Raw genomic sequence first — 24,244 nt, forward strand, 5'->3', positions numbered from 1 at the left:
GAAACCGGACAACCCGGAGGAAATTCACTGGGGCACGGGGAGGACGTACAAACTCTGCACAGACAGCACCTGTAGTCAGGATTGAACCCGGGCCTCTGGCGCTGTAAGCCCCAACTCTGCCGCTGCGCCACCGTGCCGTCTTGTCAACCAGCATCTGCACTTCCTTGTTCTCTTAAAGAGTGAAGATCTTAGCATCTGGTCCTTATAATAAATGCGATGGTCTTCCAGAAAAGTTATTCTTGACCTTATAACATTTACTTTTATTTCAGTGTATACTCCACTGATAAAGGCGGGAGATGACCCCTTTAATCCCAAGGGTCTGCCTGAGAATCTTGGCTACGTGTGTAAGATGAAAGACGGTATGATTTACGTTTATGCCAACAATGAATCAATCAAGAACAATGAACCCAAAGACCTGCCTTACCTGGACCTGCCCGGCTTCCTAGACGACATGAATTTTCTCATCGCACTCATCGCTCAGGGGCCTGTGTGAGTCCTGACAATTGTTTTGTGCTTTGCATTGAAATAACGGAATGTAAACTCTCCCAATGGCCCGTTAACTCAATGCATCATTGAGCCACTCTAGACCAGGCAATCCCAGGTCCAAACTGTGTGTGTGTGTGGGTGTGTGTGTGTGTGGGTGTGTGTGTGTGTGTCTGTCTGTCTGTGTGTCTGTGTGTCTGTGTGTCTGTGTCTGTGTCTGTGTCTGTGTCTGTGTCTGTGTCTGTGTCTGTGTCTGTGTCTGTGTATTGCATTGAGTGTCTGTGTCTGTATGTGAATCCCACAGATTCACCACCAAGGGTTTACAAGGATACCCAGGCAGTTCCCATCTAAACATGAATACCTTTCAACTTCTCACCATGTTGAAATAATGCTCTGTTTTTCTATTTTTTCTACCAAAGGGCAAGAGCTCTCATTTTTCCACTCTAGTTTCGAATTATCGTTTTATTACCATTGTACGTCATCGGCCAACATCCCCTCAAGCCCCTGCAACCTCCTCACTTATCCACACTGTCCCCTGATCGTGTGCCGATCAAGGGATGAGTCACATGCGGCCATGCCTTCAGGAAAGTCACTGTGGGTGCGGGAGATGCAAGAGACTGTGTACTGTGGCTCATTGATGGTCTTATCAAGAGGTTTATTTTAACCCATTCACATGTTTCTAATCGTGGCAGCAACTGAATTTAAGTGGACACACACTCACTCCAGGGAAGGTGCAATTTCAGGAGGGGCACAGGATGTGGATCGAACGTTCAACAAATGGGGAGAGGGAGAGGGCGAGAGGTGGAGAGGGGGAGAGGGGGAGGAGGGAGGTGAGGGGGAGAGGAGGTGAGGGGAGAGAGGGAGAGGAGGGGAGGGGGAGAGGGGAAGAGAGGAGAGGGGAAGAGACGAGAGGAGAGGGGGAGAGGGGAGAGGGGGGAGAGGGGGAGAGGGGGAGAGGGGGGAGGTGAGAGGGGAGAGAGGGGGGAGGGGGGAGAGGGGGGAGAGGGGGGAGGGGGAGAGAGGTGGAGGTGGAGAGAAGGAGAGGGGAACGGGGAAAATAATGAGATAAGGAGGGAGATAGAAGGATTCAGAGATAGAGAGAGATTGAGGGAAAAAGGAGAGAGACAAAGAGAGGTAAAGGGGGAGAAGGAAGGAGAGAGACAGAGGCAAAGAGAGAGCAAAGTGTCAAATTTAACATAATGAGCAGGCCAACAATTTAGTTTAGCTTAGAGATACAGCGTGGAATCAGGCGCTTCGGCCCACCGAGTCCGCGCTGGCCAGCGATCCCCATGCAGTAACACTTGGAACAATTTTCACTTATACCGAGTAGATAATCCCAGGCCAATTAACCTACAAACCTGCACGTCTTTGGAGTGTTGGAGGAAACTAAAGATCTCGGAGAAAACCCACACAGGTCACGGGGAGAACGTACAAACTCTGTACGGACAGCGCCCGTAGTCAGGATCGAGCCCGGGTCTCAGGCGCTGCAAGCACTGTTAGGTAGCAACTCTACCGCTGCGCCACCGTGCCGCCCTTTTTTGTTTCTTTAGAGATGTGGAATCTTAGCAGGTCCTGTTCAGCTCTTGGCTCTTCTTCAGATACAGTCTGTGGGCATAATCATCCACATTGTATGCAAATCACTAAAATAGTGTTAGTTTAGTTTAGTTTAGAGATACAGCATGGAAACAGTCCTTTTCGCTCACCGAGTCCGCTCTGACCATTGTTTAAGAAATAATTTAACACTGTCATATGTTGATAGAATGGAGCGGGTAGGCTTGTATACATACTCTGGGGTTTAGAAGGATGAGAGGAGATCTTATTAAAACATATAAGATCATTAAGGGTTTGTACATGCTAGAGGCAGGAAACATGTTCCCGATGTTGGGGGACTCCAGAAACCAGGGGCCACAGTTTAAGAATAAGGGGTAAGCCATTTAGAACGGAGATGAGGAAAAACATTTGCACACAGAGTTGTGAGTCTGTGGAATTCTCTGCCTCAGAGGGCGGTGGAGGCTGGTTCTCTGGATGCCTTCAAGAGAGAGCTAGACAGAGCTCTTAAAGATAGCAGAGTCAAGGAATATGGGGAGAAGGCATGAACGAGGTACTGATTGGGGATGATCAGTCATGATCATATTGAATGGCTGTGCTGGGTCGAAGGGTCGAAGGGCCGAATGGCCTACTCCTGCACCTATTGTCTATTGTCTAACTGCAGATGCTGGAAAAATCGAAGTCTGATGAAGGGTCTCGACCCGAAACATCGCCTATTCCTTCTCTCCATAGATGCTGCCTCAACATCTGAGTTACTCCAACATTTTTGTCTACATCCGCTCTGACCATTGATCACCCATTCATATTAGCCCTATGTTATCCCACTTTCATATATACTCCCTACACACCAGGGGCAATTTCCAGAGGGCCAAGTAACCGACTAACCCACATGTCTGAAGAAGCATCCCGAACTGAAATGTCCCCCATCCTTTTTTGCCAGAGATGCTGCCTGACCCGCTGAATTACTCCAGCACTTTGTGTCTATCTTTGGCATAAACCAGTCCTATTGGTTCCACTGTTTGTATCCTTGCATCATTATCACCACTTCTACAGCCAACAATGGGCCATTTTGGACTCCATCTTGTTTAAGAAGGAACTGCAGATGCTGGAAAATCGAAGGTACACAAAAATGCTGGAGAAACTCAGCGGGTGCAGCAGCATCTATGGAGCGAAGGAAATAGGCCCGTTGCCTATTTCCTTCGCTCCATAGATGGACTCCAACTTTCCTTGTTTGTCTATTGCTTTGTTCTGGCCTTTTTCACACAGAGAGTAGTGAATTTCTGGAACTCTCTGCCACAGAGGGTAGTTGAGGCCAGTTCATTGGCTATATTTAAGAGGGAGTTAGATGTGGCCCTTGTGGCTAAGGGGATCAGGGGGTATGGAGAGAAGGCAGGTACGGAATACTGAGTTGGATGATCAGCCATGATCATATTGAATGGCGGTGCAGGCTCGAAGGGCCGAATAGCCTACTCCTGCACCTAATTTCTATGTTTCTATGTTTCTATGTTTTGTTCCCTCCCCTCTACTTTCAGTCCGAAGAAGGGTCCCAACCCGAAACGTCACCCATAGTTTTTCTCCTGAGATGCTGCCTGACCAACTGAGTTACTCCAGAACTTTGTGTCTACCTTTGGTACAAACCAGCCAACTGCAATTCCGTTCTACACACTACACATCTTTAGGTTGTGGGAGGAAACCGGAGCACCTGGGGCCAACCCACACAGTCACAGGGAGAACGTGCAAACTCCACCACAGACAGCACCACAGAGGGGCTCAGGTTCAAACCCGGGTCTCTAGCGCCGTATACCACTGTGCCGCCATTATGGAAGACAAAAGTAAAAACTCTTTTCCATTTTATCTCTTGTTTTCGTTTAGAAAGACGTACACTCACCGGCGTTTAAAGTTTCTTAATTCGAAGTTTAATCTGCATGAGATGCTGAACGACATGGAAGAGATAAAGGAACTGAAGATTAATCCTCATCGAGATTTCTACAATGTCAGAAAGGTAAAGCCCCAGACGCTGTGTCCTGCAGTCCGACAGTGCTCGCATGCCGACGTACCTTCACACACAGGTCTCTGGGGGTTATATTCACTGAGCCCATACGGCATAGAAGCAGTAAGAAAGAACTGCAGATGCTGGTTTAAATCGAAGGTAGACACAAAAATGCTGAAGTAACTCAGTGGGTGAGGCAGCTTCTCTGGAGAGAAGGAATGGGCGACGTTTCGGGTCGAGACCCTCATCCGCTGAGTTACTCCAGCATTTTGTGTCTACCTTAGACATAGAAGCAGAATTAGGCCATTCAGTCCATCGAGTCCATTACGCTTTTCAAACACGGCTGATCTATTTTCCCCTCTCAACCCCATTCTCCTTCCTTCTCCCCGTAACTATGGACACACTGATCTGTTTCGTAGTAAATGCCTACTATGTTCTGTGTGCTGAAGCAAAGCAAGAATTTCATTGTCCTACAGCGACACATGACAATAAACTCACTTGAACTTGAACTTGAACCTTTGATGCCCTTATGAATCAAGAACTTATCAATTCCGCTATACACAGTAAATACCTAATATCTTGAACTCCACAGCTGTCTGTGGCAATGAATTCCTATACTTTACAGTCAGACCAACTGGTCCAGTCAAATTGGAATTCTCCAACGTTAGGAAGTCTCTAACAGCCTCTGTGGCGCATCGGTAGAGTTGCTGCCTGACAGCACTTGCAGCGCCAGAGACCCGGGTTCGATCCCGACTACGGGTGCTTGTCTTTCACACTTCTGTACCTTGTGCCCAATTGGAGCGCAGATGCCATGCCCCCCCCCTATGGTCCCTCCCATCGAGGGGATCTATAGCAGTCGCTGCCTCAAAAATGCTGCCAGCATCATCAAGGACCCACACCATCCTGGCCACACACTCATCTCCCCGCTACCTTCAGGTAGAAGGTACAGGAGCCTGAAGACTGCAACGTCCAGGTTCAGGAGTAGCTTCTTCCACACAGCCATCATCAGGCTATTAAACTCAACTCAAACAAAATTCTGAACATTAATAGCCCATTATCTGTTTATTTGCACTTTATCTGTTTATTTATTCATGTGTGTATACATTTATATAATGGTATATGGACACACTGATCTGTTTTGTAGTCAATACCTACCATATGCTGTTGTGCTGAAGCAAAGCAAGAAGTTTTCATTGTCCTATCTGGGACATATGACAATAAACTCTCTTGAATCTTGAATCTATATCTAAAATCCGTCTCCCCTGACTCTCAGTCTGAAGAAGGGTCACGAGTCACGACCCAAAACGTCACCCACCCCTTCCCTCCAGAGATGCCGCCTGTCCCGCTGAGTTGCTCCAGTGTTTTGTGTCTATCTTTACTTTCTCATCCTCAGGTTGACACCCACATCCATGCGGCAGCCTGCATGAATCAGAAGCACCTGCTGCGCTTTATAAAGAAAACTTCGATGCTGGATTCCGATCGTGTGGTCTGCAGCACCAATGAAGGGAAGCTAACTCTGAAAGAGCTCTTCACCAAGTTGAAGTTGAACGCCTATGACTTAACCGTTGATTCCTTGGACGTGCATGCTGTAAGTATTTAGAGTCATAGAGTGATATACAGTGTGGAAACAGGCCCTTCGGCCCAACTTGCCTACACCGGCCAACATGTCCCAGCTACACTAGTCCCATCTGCCTGTGTTTTGTCCATATCCCTCCAAACCTGTCCTATCCATGTACCTGTCTAACTGTTTCTTAAACATTGGGATAATCCCAGCCTCAACTACCTCCTCTGGCAGCTCGTTCCATACACCCACCACCCTTTGTGTGAAAAAATAACCCATCAGATTCCTATTAAATCTTTTCCCCTTCACCTTAAACCTGTGTCCTCTGGTGCTTGATTCACCTTTTCGCTATGTTTAAGATACTTTCACCAGAAAGCTGTGTTCGAAGGAAGAGCAAGGTGGCAGTAAGTCCACAATGTATCTGATCACTTTCTCCATTTAGTTTATTGTCACGTGTAGCGAGGTACAGTGAGAAGCTTTTGTTGCGTGCTATCCAGTTAGTAGAAAGACAATACATGATTCCAATCGAGCCATTCACAGTGTACAGATACATGATAAGGGAATAACGTTTAGTAAAGCCAACAAAGTCTGATCAAGGATAGTCTGAGGGTCTCCAAAGAGGTAGATAATAGTTCAGCGCTGCTCTCTGGTTGTGGTAGGATGATTCAGTTGCCTGCTGAGAGCTGGGAGGATACTGTCCCTAAATCTGGAGGTGTGCGTTTCAACACTTCTATACCTTTGACTGATGGGGGAGGGGAGAAGAGAGAGTGGCCAGGGTGTGACACAACCTTGATTATGCTGCTGGCCTTGCCAAGGCAGCATGAGGCATAAATGGAGTCAATGGGAGGGAGATAGACACCAAAAGCCTGAGTAACTCAGCTGGTTAGACAGCATCTCTGGAGAAAAGGAATAGGTGACGTTTCGGGTCGAGATCCTACTTCAGATTGAGAGTCAGGGGGAAGGGGAAACGAGAAAGATAGACGGTGATAATGAAAGATATAGAACAAATGATTTAAAGATAGACTAAAAAGTAACGATGATAAAGGAAACAGGCCATTGTTAGCTGTGGCCCAGGTGAAAGCGAGTACATAGAAACATAGACAATAGGTGCAGGAGTAGAGGCCATTCGGCCCTTCGAGCCTGCACAGCCATTCAATATGATCATGGCTGATCATCCAACTCAGTATCCCATACCTGCCTTCTCTCCATACCCCCTGATCCCTTTAGCCACAAGGGCCACATCTAACTCCCTCTTAAATATAGCCAATGAACTGGCCTCAACTACCTTCTGTGGCAGAGTGTTCCAGAGATTCACCACTCTCTGCGTGAAAAATGTTTTTCTCATCTCGGTTCTAAAGGATTTCCCCTCTATCCTTAAGCTGTGACCCCTTGTCCTGGACTTCCCCAACACCGGGAACAATCTTCCTGAATCTAGCCTGTCCAATCCCTTAAGAATTTTGTAAGTTTCTATAAGATCTCCCCTCAATCTCCTAAATTCCAGCGAGTACAATCCGAGTCGATCCAGTCTTTCTTCATATGAAAGTCCTGACATCCCAGGAATCAGTCTGGTGAACCTTCTCTGCACTCCCTCTATGGCAATAATGTCCTTCCTCAGATTTGGAGACCAAAACTGTACGCAATACTCCAGGTGTGGTCTCACCAAGACCATGTACAGCTGCAGCAGAACCTCCCTGCTCCTATACTCAAATCCTTTTGCTATGCTACAGACCATGAGACTCAACAAGACGACTTTGAAGCTGGTATTAGGGTGGGGGAACGATGGAGAGAGGGGGGATACAGGGGGTTACTAGAAGTTAGAGAAATCAATATTCATACCTCTGGGATGTAAGCTGCCCAAAACAAAATATGAGATGCTGTTCATCCAATTTGAGTTTGGCCTCACTCTGACAATGGAGGAGGACTCGGACAGAAAGGTAAATGTGGGAATGGGAAGGGGAATTAAAGTGTTTGGCAACCGGGAGATCAGGTAGGTCCAGGCGAAGGGAGGCTGGTTTGAGTGATGGTCTGGGCTGCTGCAATTTCTTGCGTTCTTGGATGGAGCTGTTCCCAAAGCAAGCTGTGATGCATCCCGATAAAACGCTTTCTATCCTTTCCTTACCACATTCCCTTCAGGCATTGCCTGGAGGGGAGTGAATATGGATAACCCTTTTCTCTGCAGCATCCTAGAAAATATCCCGGTGAATCTCCTCAGCGCCGTTTCACAGCATGGTTTGGAAATATAAACTGGAGCTGAGAAAAGGCGAGAATAAATCAGAGGTGGCAACAGATGACCTCAGGAACGGTGGAGTCCACAATGGTCCATTGTTGGCTGGGGAAGGTGTGATAACAAGAGGGAGGGAGATAGGGGCGGCACGGTGGCGCAGCGGTAGAGTTGCTGCCTCACAGCGCCTGAGACCCAGGTTCGATCCTGACTAGGGTAGCTGTCTGTACGGAGTTTGTACGTTCTCCCCCCCCCCCCCGACCTGTGTGGGTTTTCCCCAAATGCGCTGGTCGCCTCCCACACTCTTTGGCTTCGGTAAAGATTGTAAATTGCAAAGATTGTAAACCGTCCCTAATGTATAGGATGGTGCTGGTGTACGGGGACCGCTGGTCGGCGTGGACTCGATGGGCCGAAGGGCCTATCCCGCGCTGTATCTTCAAACTAAACTAAACTACACAAGAGGCGGATGGTTAAAATAGACCGAGGAAGTGCCCATATACCGTAACTCAGTCAAGGGCTGGACAGTAAATATCAATGCAAATGACATCCAAATCCCAAGAGTCGATATAGAAAACAATGACGCATGTGTATAGCGCGGAAACCAAGCCGTCTGAAATTATATTTGTACAGGGGCGTCAGACCTTCCAACGTTTTGACAAGTTCAATGCCAAGTACAATCCAATGGGCGCCAGTGAACTCCGAGATCTGTACCTGAAAACAGAGAACGCCATAGAAGGAGAATACTTTGCTCATATCATCAAGGTATGTGGTCTCTTAACTTATTTGGTTGACTTCCAAGAAGGTATTGAATTTTCCTTCTTCACTAATTAAGCTGTCCCTGCTTAAACACCGCTTGTAAACTGTCTCCAATAACGAACGCTCTGTTCCCATAATTTGAATTCCTCGTTAATGTCCCCCCTCATGCTCCTAGCTTCCATCTACATAATCTTCGTACACTCTGCCATTATGCCCGTGTCTCCAACGCTTGTCTCACCCTTGTTTTCTTTTAGTTTTCATTTTAGAGAATTTAATTTTTTTTTATTTTTAGAGAATTTAATTTTGGAAGGCCTGGATAGAGAGGATGTTTCCACCAGTGGGAGAGTCCCGGACAAGAGGTCATAGCCTCGGAATTAAAGGACGCTCCTTTCGGAAGGAGATGAGGGGGAATTTCTTTAGTCAGCGTGTGGTGAATCCCATGGAATCCATTGCCACAGAAGGCTGTGGAGGCCAAGTCAGTGGACATTTCTAAGGCAGAGGTAGATAGCTTCTTGATTAGTATGGGTGTCTGGGGTTATGGGGAGAAGGCAGGAGAATGGGGTTAAGAGGGAGAGATAGATCAGCCATGATTGAATGGCGGAGTAGACCTGATGGCCCGAATGGCCTAATCCTGCTCTTATCACTTATGAACATAGGATCCAACGTGGAAAGAGAACCTTCGGCCCATCTAGTCCACACTAACCATAATTGTCCATATGCTAGTTCTATGCTATCCCACTTCCATTGATGGGTAAACATTTCGCTACCTTGACACCAACCTTCGGGATTCCTTCCACACGCCCTTGCTCTCTCCACGTATCCCCTTCCTTCTAAAAACCCATCTTCTTGACCAGTTAATCCTATCCAGTCTCATCCTCCTTGGCTTGAAAAATACAACGCGGAAACAGCCCATTCTTCGGCCCACCGAGTCCTCGCCGAACAGCGATCTCCACACATTAACATTATCCCACACACACTAGTAACAATTTACACATAGACCAAGCCAATTACCCTACATACCTGTGCATCATTGGAGTGTGGGAGGAAACCGAAGAGATCATGGAGAAAACCCACGCGGTCACGGGGCGAACGTACAAACTCCGTACAGACAGCGCCCGTAGTCGGGATCGAACCCGGGTCTCCAGCGCTGCGAGCACTGTAAAGCAGCAACTCTACCGCTGAGCCACCGTGCCGCCCCACATTATTGAGGTGTTCGTTGCCTAATGGAGTGCACCGAGCACCGTGCGCTGTTTGCAAGATGTTACGATGCGGAGGACGTACAAGGTATAAACACTGTGTTCTTGGTCAATGCTGGTAGATACAGAATGACCTTCTCACTACCCCTGCGCCACCGTGCCGCCCCATGAGAATGCAGAGCCAAGCGATCTGAAGGGCAACGTGCGTGACCTCGATGTCCATTGCGGCTCGATTTTGGAATTGAAACTGCGATGGTCAGCGATACTAACGATACTCTCATGTGTGGCAGGAGGTTGCGTCGGACTTTGAAGACGCCAAGTACCAGTACGCGGAGCCTCGCTTGTCCATTTACGGGCGGTCGCCGGATGAGTGGTCAAAGCTGGCCACGTGGTTTATCAAGCACAGGGTCATCTCTCCCTACATGAAGTGGATGATTCAGATCCCCAGAATCTAGTAAGTTGGACGCTGCCCTGAGTAAAGACTCTATGAGTGACCGGATGGACCCTATGCCCCTGTCCCACTTAGGAAACCTGAACGGAAACCTCTGGAGACTTTGTGCCCCACCCAAGGTTTCCGTGTGGTTCCCGGACGTTCCCGGAGGTTTTTGTCAGTCTCCCTACCTGCTTCCACTACCTGCAACCTCCGGCAACCACCTGCAACCTCCGGGAACCGCACGGAAACCTTAGGTGGGGCACAAAGTCTCCAGAGGTTTCCGTTCAGGTTTCCTAAGTGGGACAGGGGCTTAACACATGGATGGCGTGGGAAGAAACTGCAGATACTGGTTTACAGCGAAGATAGACACGAAAGGCTAGAGTAACTCAATGGGTCAAGGAACTGGCGACGATTCGGGTCGAGACCCTCCTTTAGACTGCGTCTGCAGGGCCCTCATTCTGATGAAGGGTCTCGACTCAAAACCTATTCATTTTCTCCAGAGATGCTACCTGACCCGCTGAGTTACTCCAGCATCTTCCTAATATGGGCTGCCTGCAGCTGATGAGAAAAGTTAATAGGGTGAAAAAGTACCAGGTACAATGATGTGGAGAAAGAATTACGATTAGAGAGACTAGTCCGCCTCTGAACTTATTTTCTGTTTCATCCTTTGGGGTATAATAACGCAGCAGATTCGGCAAGTATTGGACTCTCTGAGGTCCATTCATTCCAACACGTACAATTCAAGCACAAGGCAGGCAGCCACACTTAGTCCAACCAACATTGCTACACTTTGAACGCTGTGCACCTTACTGTTACTAGGGAGAAAAGTGGGATGCATGAATATTTTTTGTAAGGAATGCCGTGGGAGAGACAAATTAATTGTCTGGGAAGTTTAAAGATGGGAGATATTCAAGGATATGTGTGGGGCAACTTTATTCCCACAGAGTGTGGAATGCATTGCCAGGGTTGGTGGTGGAGGCAGATGCGATAGTGGCTTTTGAGCGGGTTTTAGATGGGCACATGGATATGCAGGGAATGGAGGGATACGGATCATTTGCTGGAAGAGAAGATTAGTTTAACTTTGTGGGGGACACGGTGGCACAGCGGTAGAACAGCTGCCTTACAGCACCAGAGACCCGGGTTTAATCCTGACCTCGGGTGCCTTCTGCACGGAGTTTGTATGTTCTCCCTGTGACCGCGTAGGTTTTCCTCCCACAGTCCAAAGACGTGGAGGTTTTGTAGGTTAATTGGCTTCTGTAAATTGCCCCTAGTGTGTAGGAGGGGAAACTGGGATAACATAGAACTTGTGTACGGGTGATCGCTGGTCGGCGTGGACTCGGTGGGCGGAAGGTCCTGTTTCCACGCTGTATCTCTAAACTGAACTAAGCTAAACTCAATTTGACATCATGCTCAGCACAGACTTTGTGAGTTGAGGGACTTGCTCCTGTATTGTACTTAATAGGAATAATAATTGAAATGATCAGATTTAATAGGACCCTGAAGTACAGATTTTTCACTCAGAGGGTGGTGGGAATATGGAACGAGCTGCCAGAGGGGGTAGTTGAGGCCGGGACTATAACAGCATTCAAAAGCCACCTGGCCAAGTACATGCATAGATAGATATGGGCCAAACATGGGCAAATGGGGCTAGCATAAATGGAGCATCTTGGTCAGCATGGACATGTTGGGCCGAAGAGCCTGTTTCTGTGTTGTATGAATCCATAACTGTGGGTTTTCCTCATCAGTATCATGGGTGACAGTGTCTGAATGCTGTGACTGATCCAGTTCGGCTTGGTCCCAGATAGAATGAGTTTGTACAAATAAATCTCTCTCAAGGAGATGCCGCCTGTCTTGAATGCTCTGTAACAGTTGGAATTACTTCCTATTTTTGGTTTTCTGACACCTCTTCTGCATTTTGTTTCAAGCGATATTTTCATGGCTCAGAACATCATCCCACACTTTGGGAAAATGCTTGAAAACATCTTCCTACCACTCTTTGAAGCCACGGTGAACCCTCAAAATAACATCAAGCTCAGCATTTTCCTCAAACATGTGAGTAAGGCTGTCATGTCTTATGGTCTGAAGACAGACACAAAGGGCTGGAGTTACTCAGCGGGTCAGGCAGCATCTCTGGATAAAAAGGATGGGTGACCTTCTTCACAGAGGGTAGTTGAGGCCAGTTCATTGGCTATATTTAAGAGGGAGTTAGATGTGGCCCTTGTGGCTAAGGGGATCAGGGGGTATGGAGAGAAGGCAGGCACGGGATACTGAGTTGGATGATCAGCCATGATCATATTGTATGGCGGTGCAGGCTCGAAGGGCCGAATGGCCTACTCCTGCACCTAATTTCTATGTTTCTATGTTTCAGTCGAGGGTCAGGAGGTCATAACGGATAGGAGTAGAGTTAGGCTATTCGGCCCATCAAGTCATGGCTGGTCTATCCCTCCCTCCTAACCCCATTCTCCTACCTTCTCCCCATAACCTCTGACACCCGTACTAATAAAGAATCTATCTATCTCTGCCTTAAATATATCCACTGACCTGGCCTCCACAGCCTTCTGTGGCAAATAATTCCACAGATTCACCACCCTCTGAATAAAGAAAATTCTCCTCATCTCCTTCCTAAAGGAACGTCCTAAAAGGGGAGGGAACTGCAGGTAATAAAAGGCCTTGTAGACCTGGAGCTTATCTGTGGGGTCACACAGATGATTGAAAGTGTGCACAACCAGCCTCAGGAACGGCCATTTCCCCTCTGTAATTAGGCTTCTGATTTGTCCTTCCATACGCTAGGGTGCTGTCCGACCCGCCGAGTTACTCCAGCACTTTGTGTCTATCCTCAGTATAAAGCAGCATCTGCAGTTCCTTCCTGCACATAAACCTTCATCTAAGAGGAACAACTTCCCTCTGTTTACCGTATCTAAACCAGTCACGGCCTCCTGCACCTCCCCCTAAGCCACTTCTCTTGCACTAAGCAGCAAGCATCCTCTAAACGTACTTGTGCTTCCAAGATGGAAATGCAGATGCAAAGAGTTGAACGTAGAGCGATTAACTTATGAAGGATTTGGAAACAATACGAGGATATCTTTAGAATAACTGTATTGATAGGAGTAGGATGGTTTGGTGATTAGGTGCTCTGTGAATGTAAGTAACTCTGTAAATGTAATGGCAGCGTGCAAGATCAATGATCAAAGCAGCTTTATTTTGTTTGCTGAGTTTCACAATGTCAGCAAGACATTGACTTCAGGAAGCGAAGTGGTGCACATGCCCACGTTTGCATTGCAGATAGAGATGATTGAAAACATTCAATTCCTAGGAGTCAATATCACCAACACCTTCTCCTCCACCGCCCATATTGAAATAAACACCAAGAAAGTAACCCCAATGCCTCTACTTGCTTAGAAGGCTCGTTCTGCATGCCCCACAACAACTCTCACCAACTTCTACAGATGCAACGTAGAAAGCATTTGATCGGGGTGCATCGCAGCTTGGTTTGGGGAACAGATCCACCCAAGACCGCAAGAAATTGGAGCGAATTGTGGACGCAGCCCAGACCATCACACAAACCAATCTCCCTTCCATTGACTCCATTTATACCTCGTGCTGCCTCAGCAAGGCCAGCAGCGTAATCAAGGACGAGTCGCACCCTGGCCACTCCCTCTTCTCCCCTCTCCCATCGGGCAAAAGGTATAGAAGTGTGAAAACGCACACCTCCAGATTCAGGGACAGTTTCTTCCCAGCTGTTATCAGGCAACTGAACCATCCTACCACAACTGGTGAGCAGTCCTGAACTACCATCTTGGTGACCCTTGGACTATCTTTCATTGGACTTTGCTGGCTTTACCTTGCACTAGACGTTATTCCCTTATCATGGATCTGTCCACTGTGAACGGCTCGATTGTAATCACGTGTTGCCTTTCTGCTGACTGGTTAGCACGCAACAAAGGCTTTTTTTTCACTGTACCGAGGTATATGTGACAATAACCTAAACTAAACTGAACCTTTGTCTTTTCTGCACTGATTCAGATCACGGCCTTTGACAGCGTGGATGATGAGTCCAAACACAGTGGACATATGTTCTGCACAAAGAGCCCGAAACCCGAGGAATGGAACGCCCCGAAGAACCCTTCGTACTCCTACTACCTCTGTTACATGTATGCTAACATCATGGTCCTGAACAACCTGAGGAGGTAAGATCTTTGGATCAGGCAAGTGTTGCAGAGCAATGTCATGGAATTTGCTCCCACATTCCATGACCCGATAGATGCACGGTAAATACTAATCACGCACTTTGATGAAGATATGTTGTGCCACTGCCGGCTTCTGCTGTTAGTCAGTGCTCATCCCCACAATCAGGAGGGTTTACTTGCAGCAACAAACCCAGGCCTGTAAATACAATACACAAGACTCAAGAGTGTTTTATGGTCATATGTCCCACAACGGCTCAATAAAATGCAGCAGCACAACAGATCTGTAAACATAGTACGCTGTAAACACCATAATAAACAACAACAAAAAGGGCAGGCTATATATGAACTTTATATATATATATATCTATATCTATAGCTATATCTATATATATATACACACACACACACACACACACACACACACACACACACACACACACACACACACACACACACACACACACACACACACACACACACACACACACACACACACACACACATATATATATAGATGTCAGTGTGTGTGTGTGTGTATGTCTACGGATGTTACTGTAAATAAGTGTGTGTAAATAAGAGTGCATGTGTGTATAAAATAATAGTAGTTACACATCACGCACACACACACTATATACATGTGCTACATGAGCGTGTGTGTATGAACATGTATGTATATGTATATATATATTTATACATACACACATACACGTGTGTGTGTGTGTACATACACACATACACACATGTATATATGTGTGTGTGTGTGTATAAAACAATAGTAGTGGAAAGACAGTAGCAATGTCTCCAAGTCTCTGTAGTTCCGAGCTTATTTGGAAGTTTTAGTGTTTAATAGCCTGATGGTTGGAGGGAAGAAGCTGCTCCTGACCCTGGACGTTACAGTGTTCAGGCTCCTATAACCTCTTCCCAATGGCAGGAGTGAAACGATTGTGTGGCCAGGGGTGGTGTGGATCTCCGATGACACTGTCCGCCATTTTGAAGCAGTGAACTCTTGTAGATCCCTTCTATGGTGATGAGGTCTGGACCCATGGCGGACCAGGCAATGCACGCCACTGTTTGTGATCTCTTCTGTTCATGGGCGTTCAATTTACCGAACCAGGCCTTAATGCAACCAGTCAATAAGCTCTCCACCGTACACCTGTCAGTGTTTGTTAGCAGACCGAATATCTTCAATCTTCTAAGGAAGTAGAAGCATTGATGAGATTTCTTGGTGAATCCGTCAATGTGCTGGGCCCAGGAACGACCTTCAGAGACATGCACGGGGTGGACTGCTTTGGATATTTTTATTGTCAAAGAGGAGATGCAAGTGCACGTGTTAGAGTCATCAAGTCATAGAGCACAGAAACAGGCACTTCAGCCCAACTCGTCCATGCTGACCAAGATGCCCCATCCAAGCAAGCCCCATATCCCCACATTTGGCCAATAACCCTCTTAACCCTTTCCTATCCATGTACCTCTTAATGTCTCAGTAAAAGGCTGTTATAATATCTACAATAACTATCTCCTCTGGCTTGTTCCATAGACCCACCACCCTCGGACTAGCTTAGATGGGGCATCTTGTCCAGCATGGACAAGTTAGTATGAAGGGCCTCTTTAGATGCTGGTTGACTCTATGACTCGGGTGCTATTAAATCTCTCCCCTCTCATCTTAAAACTTATATCCTCTCGTTCTTGAATCCCTTAACCTGGGTAAAAGACTCTGTACACTCACCCAAACCATTTCCCTCATGACTCTATGCACCAGAAGAGTTGGGCAGGCTAGGACTCTATTCCTTGGAGCACAGGAGGTATCTCATAGGTCACCTTTCTTTCACCCTGTGCTTACCCGATCTATTCCACTCAATTCTGATCGATTGTAACCACATACTGTCAATTGTAATCGGGTAGTAAAAGCTGTTCACGTTACCTTGGTACATGTGACAATAAACTAAACTAAACTAATTTAAACTTAGGTAAGATGATGGCCGTAGCTGGTTTAGTTTAGTTTAGTTTAGTTTAGAGATACAGCGCGGAAACAGGCTCTTCGGCTCACCGAGTCCGCACCGACCAGCGATCCCCGCACATTAACACTACCCTACACACACTAGGGACAATTTACATTTATACCAAGCCAATTAACCTACAAACCTGTACGGCTTTGGAGTGTGGGAGGAAACTGAAGACCTCGGAGAAAACCCCACGTAGGTCACGTGGAGAACGTACAAACTCCGTGCAGACAAGCGCCCGTAGTCGGGATTGAACCCAGGTATTTGGCTCTGCAAGCGCTGTAAGGCAGCAACTCTACCCGCTGCGCCACCGTGCCACCCTTGGTGTTGTGCAGTGTTCAAGAGCCTGAGAGTTGCATGGAAGGATATTTTGGCACTAATAGGTTTATTTCGCTGTCTGTCTTGCAGGGAGAGAGGGATGAACACCTTTATGTTTCGGCCGCACTGTGGAGAAGCTGGGGCAGTGACACACTTACTGGCAGCTTTTATGACCGCGGACAACATCTCACATGGACTTAACCTGAAGAAGGTCAGTGTGCTTAGAGAAGTGGGGGGAGGGGGGGGGTGCTTTCAGGAGGGAGAGATGAATCTCATCATGTTCATAAATTGTAGGAGCTGAATTAGGCCATTCGGCCCATCAAGTCTATTCGCTGGTCAGTGTGAACATGGTGACCCAAAGCGTCTATTTCCACGCTGTATCTCCATATTCCAAAGACGTGCAGGTTTGTTGGTTAATTGGCTTCTGTAAGTTGCCCCTCGTGCGTAGTATAGTTCTATTGTACAGGTGATCGCTGGTCAGCGAAGACTCTTTAGACTTTGGACTTTAGAGATACAGTGTGACAACTGGCCCTTCGGCCCACCGAACCCGCGCCGACCAGCCCATACACTACACACTAGGGACAATTTCCAATTTTTACTAAAGCCAATTAACCCGCAAACCCGTACGTCGTTGGAGTGTGTGAGGAAACCAGAACACCCGGAGAAAACCCACACGGTCACATGGACAATGTACGATCTCCCAACGGACAGCACCCGTAGTCAGGATCAAACTTGGATCTCTGGCGCTGGAAGGCAGCGACTCTAGCACTGCGCCACCCTGTCAAGAGACTCGGCAGGCCCAAGTGACTGTTTCCATTCTGTATATCTAAACTAAACTAAACTAAACTAAACTAAACTAAACTAAACTAAACTAAACTAAAGTAAACTAAACTAAGTTAGACACAAAAAGCTGGAGTAACTCAGCAGGTCAGGCAGCATCTCTGGAGAACAGGAATATAGGTGACTTTTTGGGTCGAGACCCTTCTTCAGACTGAGAGTCAGGAATATCCCATTCTTATCTTCGGTTTAATCTCGCATCTGCAGTTCCGTCTAAACTTATCCAAGTGCCCTTTTTCCTTTTCAGAGTCCAGTGCTGCAGTACCTGTACTTTCTGACTCAGATCCCCATCGCAATGTCTCCTCTCAGCAACAACAGCCTTTTCCTGGAGTACGCCAAGAATCCGCTTCCTGAGTATCTGAAGAAAGGCTTGATGGTCTCGCTCTCCACCGACGATCCCATGCAGTTCCACTACACCAAGGTGAGCACACCTCGGGTCACCCCCCGATGTGGACGCAGGGAGGAACTGCAGATGCTGGTTTGTACCGAAGACAGACACAAAAATGCTGGAGTAACTCAGCGGGACAGGCAGCGTCTCCGGAGAGAAGGAACGGGTGACGTTTCGGGTCGACACCCTTCTTCAGACTGAGAGTCAACAAGGGTCAAAGTCAAAGTCAAATCTATTCATCACGGTACAGTAACCAAGGTACAGTGAAATGAATTTGCCATGCAGCGGTACAGTCACCACCCGAAATGTCACCTGTTCCCTTTCTCCAGAGATGCTGCCTGACCTGCCGAGTTACTCCAGCGTTTTGTGTCTATCTTTGGTGTAAACCAGCATCTGCAGTTCCTTCCTACACATTTTGTCTGCTCCGCTGCGAAATCTCCTCGAGGCATGCCTACTTTGAACAAGTTCTCCTCCTCTCTCCGACGAGGGTTCTGCGACACCTTCTCTCGCTGCTCCCCCTCCTGTGAACAGACATGGAGCCCAATGCCTCACCCTCTGTACTCCTCTATTCTCCCCTGTTCTCTGCTGTTGCTCGGTGCATTAATCGCATGAGAGATCTAATGTATCTTTCATTCTCCCTGACATTGACAGGAGCCCCTGATGGAGGAATATGCTATTGCAGCACAAGTCTTCAAGCTGACTACCTGCGACATGTGTGAAATAGCCCGGAACAGTGTCCTGCAGAGCAGCCTCTCCAAGGAGGTAACTGGTCAACTTGGGGGATGCTTACACCCGTAGCCAGGAGCTTTCCAACAGTGAGGGTACAGAAAGTCAAACAGACACAACTATTTTACAAAGGGTGGTGAATCTCCATCACAATCTACCACAGAACAGAGAGTTGAGTGGAGTGAGTGGAGTGGAGTGGAGGAGTTGAGTGGAGGGGAGTGGAGTGGAGTGGAGTGGAGTGGAGGGGAGTGGAGTGGAGTGGAGTGGAGGGGAGTGGTGTGGAGTTGAGTGGAGGGGAATTGAGGGGAGTTGAGTGGAGGGTTGAGTGGAGTGGGGAGTGGTGTGGAGTGGAGTGGTGTGGAGTGGAGGGGAGTGGTGTGGAGTGGAGTGGAGTGGAGGGGAGTGGAGTGGAGTGGAGTGGAGTGGAGGGGAGTTGAGTGATACAGTGTGGAAACAAGCCCTTCAACCCTCAGAGTATGCCCAGCCAGCGATCATCCCACACACTATTTCTATCCCACACTAGGGACAATTTACAGACGCTATTTAACCTACAAACCTGTACGTCTTTGGAGTGTGACGGAGGAAAAAACCCACCCGGAGAAAACCCACGTGATCACAGGGTGAACGTACAATCTCCGTACAGACAGCGCCCGTAGTCAGGTTCAAGATAGATAGGCAGAGGTGGATAAATTCTTGATTAGTGCGGGTGTCAGGGGCTATGAGGTTATGGGGAGAAGGCAGGAGAATGGGGTTAGGAGGGAGAGATAGATCAGCCATGATTGAATGGCAGAGTAGACGTGATGGGCCGAATGGCCTAATTCTGCTCCTACAACTTATACACATGCAGAGGAAGCAGGGTACCACTCTACAAATGCCCGGTCATTACCAGCACTCCAGCATGCACTGTGAAAACACAATCACATTGGTGTCGGGGATGACTTGCAGTGTTGTGCTACTGTTTAATTTTTACATTGCAGGAGAAAGCCGACTTCCTTGGCCCTGATTACCATAAGGAAGGCCCGGCGGGGAACTACATCCAAAAGACGAACGTGGCTCAGATACGGATGGCTTACCGCTACGAAACACTCAGCTACGAACTGAACCTGATCAAGGAGGGACTGGAATGAGAGGACTGTCTGCCGTAGGCAGCAACGTGAATGAATCTGTCGTGGACCCTCATTGATGCTCGTGCAGCACGCTGCCTGTCCCGCTGAGTTACTCCAGCTTTTTGTGTCCATCGCCTGTAGTTTTAGTGGTTCGGAGGCAGGATAAATGGTTTGTGATTGCCGCAAAATGCTGCAGGTACCTGCGACAGTCCGCTGCTTAGCCTTTCAATGACAATAGGTGTATAGTGGGAGGCAGGAATCCTGCCAACTCATCGATTCTCGGCTTCCACTGCAGATGAGGAATACAGTAAACCCTGGCGATGTATGTTTTTTTTTAATTAAAAAAATGTATTCAATTATTAAAAAATAATATTTACACTACATTAAAACAAGCCAGAACCCACCACCATAAAACAATATAAACATATATTCATAATAAACTATTATACAATTATGATACAATCCTTATTGAGGATGCATTCAACACCCAGCGGAGCCCAGCGGTCCTGGAACTCCCTCAGGGTGCCTGTGGACAGGGGGCGGTGTATGTTGGGAGGAACTGCAGATGCTGGTTTATATGCCATTGATATGTTTTTGCTGCCATTGCGCAAACGTTTGGTCGTCAGTAAAATAGTTGTCTTGCGCTACTTATATTTTTAGTCCAATTTTTAAAAAGGATAGTTTACAGAATGGTTCTGAACCCCCTCCATTGTTTGATTTGACACCTCTTTTCTTTCCCTATCTGTCTTCCGTCTCCTTAGACAGTCCCTCAGGATCAATGGGGAGTGAATGAATGCTGTATTGTCACGTGTGATGTCACAGTGACTTTCTTTGCTCGCATACGAAAGGTATGCAAGTAGTCGCTACATAAAGGCCACATAAACTGAGAACGTTTTTTAAAATATTTTTATTAGAAGTAATGTACTATAATATATGACATGAATAACATATTACATTTCAAGTATAACTTATTTTAAATTTAATAGTAAAATAGAAGAGTAAGAAAAGCAAGAAATAAAGAGAAAGAGAATATTTTATAGCTCGAAAAAGAAAACAAAAAGGTGATGTGAAATAAGAAAAAAAAGAATAGAGATATACCTACTTCGTATCTTTACCCACCTCTCACCCGGTTCTGAATCAATTAATTTCTAAGGTTGCGTTGCACCGCATGCTTGTAATAAGTCGATAAATGGAGACCAAATCTTTAAGAATTGGTCCAATTTGCCTGATAGGACAAATCTCATACCTTCAAGATGTAACATTTCCGACATGTTTGAAATCCACATTTTGAGCGTTGGTGTGGGTGCATTTGTCCAGAATTTAAGTATAAGTTTTTTTGCCGTTATTAAGCCATAGTTAAGTAAGCATTTTTGAAACTAAACTGAGAAAGTTGACAAAGGCACTGTAACATGTTGTGCAGCCATTGCTTTGACAGAATAAATTCTTTACATGCACTTTGCTGCTCTTTGTTTCATTAAATAAGGAAAGCCGACTGACTTTTGGGTAATGTCCTGAAATTGGTCATCCTCCTCAACTGTTTACAGATGGGTACAGCCACAGGCGACACCTGCCTACTCCCTTTTCTTCTGGTCACCCATCTACTCTCTTCCCAGACGCACACCTCCACGTTCTTCCCAGCAGTTATCAGGCAACTGAACCATCCTCCCACAACCAGAGAGCAGTGCTGAACTACTATCTACCACATCGGTGACCCTCAGACTATCTTGGATCAGACTTTGCTGGCTTTACCTTGCACTAAACGTTATTCCCTTTATCGTGTGCCTGTACACTGTACATGGTTCGATTGTAATCATGTATTATCTCTCCACTGGCTGGCTAGCATGCAACAAAAGGTTTTCATTGTATCTTGGTACAGGAGACAATAAACTAAACTGAAACTGAGACATGAACAGCGACCTCTCACGAGCGATGTAGTCGATGTAACCAGGTGTCAAGGGTTCTGGGGAGAAGGCAGAGGAATGGGGTTAGGAGGAAGAGATAGGTCAGCCGTGATTGAATTGCAGAGTTGACTAGATAGGGCCGAATGGCCTAATTCTGCTCATATCACTTATGACCTTATGACACCTTTGCTATGACTCATCTCAATGAAGCTCCCATTTATCCGATAGTCCTGATGTCATCCAGCTACTGCTCCAGTTCCCTAACGCGGCCTTTAAGGAACTGCAGTTGGCCACAATTTCCACAAGTGTAGTCAACAGGAGCACCAGCACTTTCCCAGACTTCCCACATCCTGCAGGGGAAACATTGACAACTTCTATACTCAAATACGTGAATGACGAAGGCCTACATCAAGAATCAAGAGTCAAAAGTGTTTTATTGTCATATGTTCAAGACAGAACAATGAAATGCTTACTTGCTGCACACAACGGAATATATGAAAATAGTACTCTGTAAACAATATTTGTTAGGTTAGAAATGCAGTGCAGAAGGATGAGGGGTGATCTAAGAGAGGTTACATTATTATATCTTAAATTCCCCTTTACTTTTGATCCCGTTCTCAACCACATAAGATGACGAGAGGAATAGATCAGGTAGATACACAGAGTATCTTGCCCAGAGGACCAGAGGCCATAGGTTTAAGGTGAAGTAGAAAAGATTTAACAGGAATCTGAGAGGTAACCTTTTCACACAAAGGGTGGTGGGTGTATGGAACAAGCTGGCGGAGGAGGTAGTTGAGGCTGGGACTATCCCAACGTTTAAGAAACAGTTAGGCAGGCACATGGATAGGACAGGTTTGGAGGGATATGGACCAAATGCGGGCAGGTGGGACTAGTGTAGCTGGGACATGATGGCCGATGTTGGCAAGTTAGGCCGAAGGGCCTGTTTCCACACTGTATCATTCTGTGGCTCTATGACCAACATAGATCTCCAGCAGATGGCAGCAGATCCTCTCCATTGCAGCTCAGGTCAGGCTCAGTTTAACATCATTAGGCCTGATCCAGAGTTCTTTTTATCCCCGAAGATACTCACAATTCATCTGACATTTTGTGTTCTTCAGATCTCATTCTTGAAAGACGTTTTTGAACTCCAAGATACACAGACTAATAGTTTTAGTTTTTTACTTTTAAGAGATGCAGCACAGAAACAGGATCTTCGGCCCACAGATCCATGCCAACCATCGATCACCCGCTCACACTAGTTCTATGTTATCCCACAGTCTCATACACTTTCTACACACCAGGGACAATTTTTTACAGAACCAAATTAACCTACAAACCCGCATGTTTTTGGTTTGTGTGACCCTCGACCTTTGATCAGACTTTACTGGTTTAACCTTGCACTAAACGTTATTCCCTTACCATGTATCTGTCCACTGCGAATGGCTCGATTGTAATCATGTATTGTCTTTCCGCTGACTGGTTAGCACGCAACAAGAGCTTTTCACTGTACCTCGGTACACGTGACAATAAACTAAACTCGAACTGAATGTGGGGGAGAACCGGAGCACCCAGAATCAAGAAAATCAAGGCATGCAAACTCCACACAGACAGCACGGAGGTCAGGATCAAACCCAGGTCTCGGGTGCTCTGAGGCAGCAGCTTTACCAGCTGCACCACTGTTTAGTTCACTGTTTATTTTCAGTTTAGAGATACAGGCTGGACGCAGCCCCTTCTGCCCACTAGAGTCCGCACCAGCCAGCCATCCGTGCACAGTAACACCATCCTGCACTAGGAACAATTAAAACAAAACTTACAAAATTCTTAAGGGGTTGGACAGGCTAAATGCAGGAAGATTGTTCCCGATGTTGGGGAAGTCCAGGACAAGGGGTCACAGTTTAAGGATAAAGGGGAAATCCTGTAGGACCGAGATGAGAAGAACTTTTTTCACGCAGAGAGTGGTGAATCTCTGGAACTCTCTGCCACAGAAGGTAGTTGGGGCCAGTTCATTGGCTATATTTAAGAGGGAGTTAGATGTGGCCCTTGTGGCTAAGGGGATCAGAGGGTATGGAGAGAAGGCAGGTACAGGATACTGAGTTGGATGATCAGCCATGATCATATTGAATGGCGGTGCAGGCTCGAAGGGCTGAATGGCCTACTCCTGCACCTATTTTCTATGTTTCTATGTAAAAATTATACCTAGCCAATTAAACTACCAACCTGTAGGTCTTTGGAGTGTGGGAGGAAACTGAAGCTCTCGGAGAAAAGCCACGCAGGTCACGGGGAGAACGTACAAACTCAGTACAGACAAGCACCCGTGGTCGGGATCGAACCCGGGTCTCTGGCGCTATGAGCATTGTAAGGCAGCAACTCTACCGCTGAGCCACCGTGCAGGCTGCTGTGCCTGAGGATAGAGTTCCTGATTTAAAATAAAGACTCGGTAAAGCCATTAAAGTAGGCCAGCTCCTAGTTCCCATATCTTCTTCTCCCCCAGCAGAGAAGGCATGCTTTTGTTTTTAAAATGCCTCAATCCTATCAGCAATTACCCTGTGTAAATTTGAGGGAATATAAATGGTGTCTATTGTTATTGGCAGAA

At 46.8% G+C, this 24,244-nt stretch overlaps 1 protein-coding gene across 1 annotated transcript in view; it reads left to right on the forward strand.

Moving 5' to 3' along the window:
• Positions 1–23,165, forward strand: part of LOC129708835 (AMP deaminase 1-like) — a 35,819-nt gene extending 12,654 nt beyond the window's left edge. Inside the window, exons 5-15 of the mRNA XM_055654855.1 lie at positions 270–489; positions 3,904–4,033; positions 5,415–5,609; positions 8,434–8,565; positions 10,046–10,209; positions 12,114–12,240; positions 14,212–14,375; positions 16,784–16,904; positions 17,778–17,951; positions 18,570–18,680; positions 19,622–23,165. Coding sequence (XP_055510830.1) covers positions 270–489; positions 3,904–4,033; positions 5,415–5,609; positions 8,434–8,565; positions 10,046–10,209; positions 12,114–12,240; positions 14,212–14,375; positions 16,784–16,904; positions 17,778–17,951; positions 18,570–18,680; positions 19,622–19,771 — 1,688 coding nt within the window. The 3' untranslated portion in view covers positions 19,772–23,165. The remainder of the gene's footprint in view (positions 1–269; positions 490–3,903; positions 4,034–5,414; positions 5,610–8,433; positions 8,566–10,045; positions 10,210–12,113; positions 12,241–14,211; positions 14,376–16,783; positions 16,905–17,777; positions 17,952–18,569; positions 18,681–19,621) is intronic.
• The last annotated feature ends 1,079 nt before the right edge of the window (positions 23,166–24,244 follow it).

The sequence above is a fragment of the Leucoraja erinacea genome, chromosome 24 (genome assembly GCF_028641065.1).
Source record: "Leucoraja erinacea ecotype New England chromosome 24, Leri_hhj_1, whole genome shotgun sequence".
NCBI classification, from domain to species: Eukaryota; Metazoa; Chordata; class Chondrichthyes; order Rajiformes; family Rajidae; genus Leucoraja; species Leucoraja erinaceus.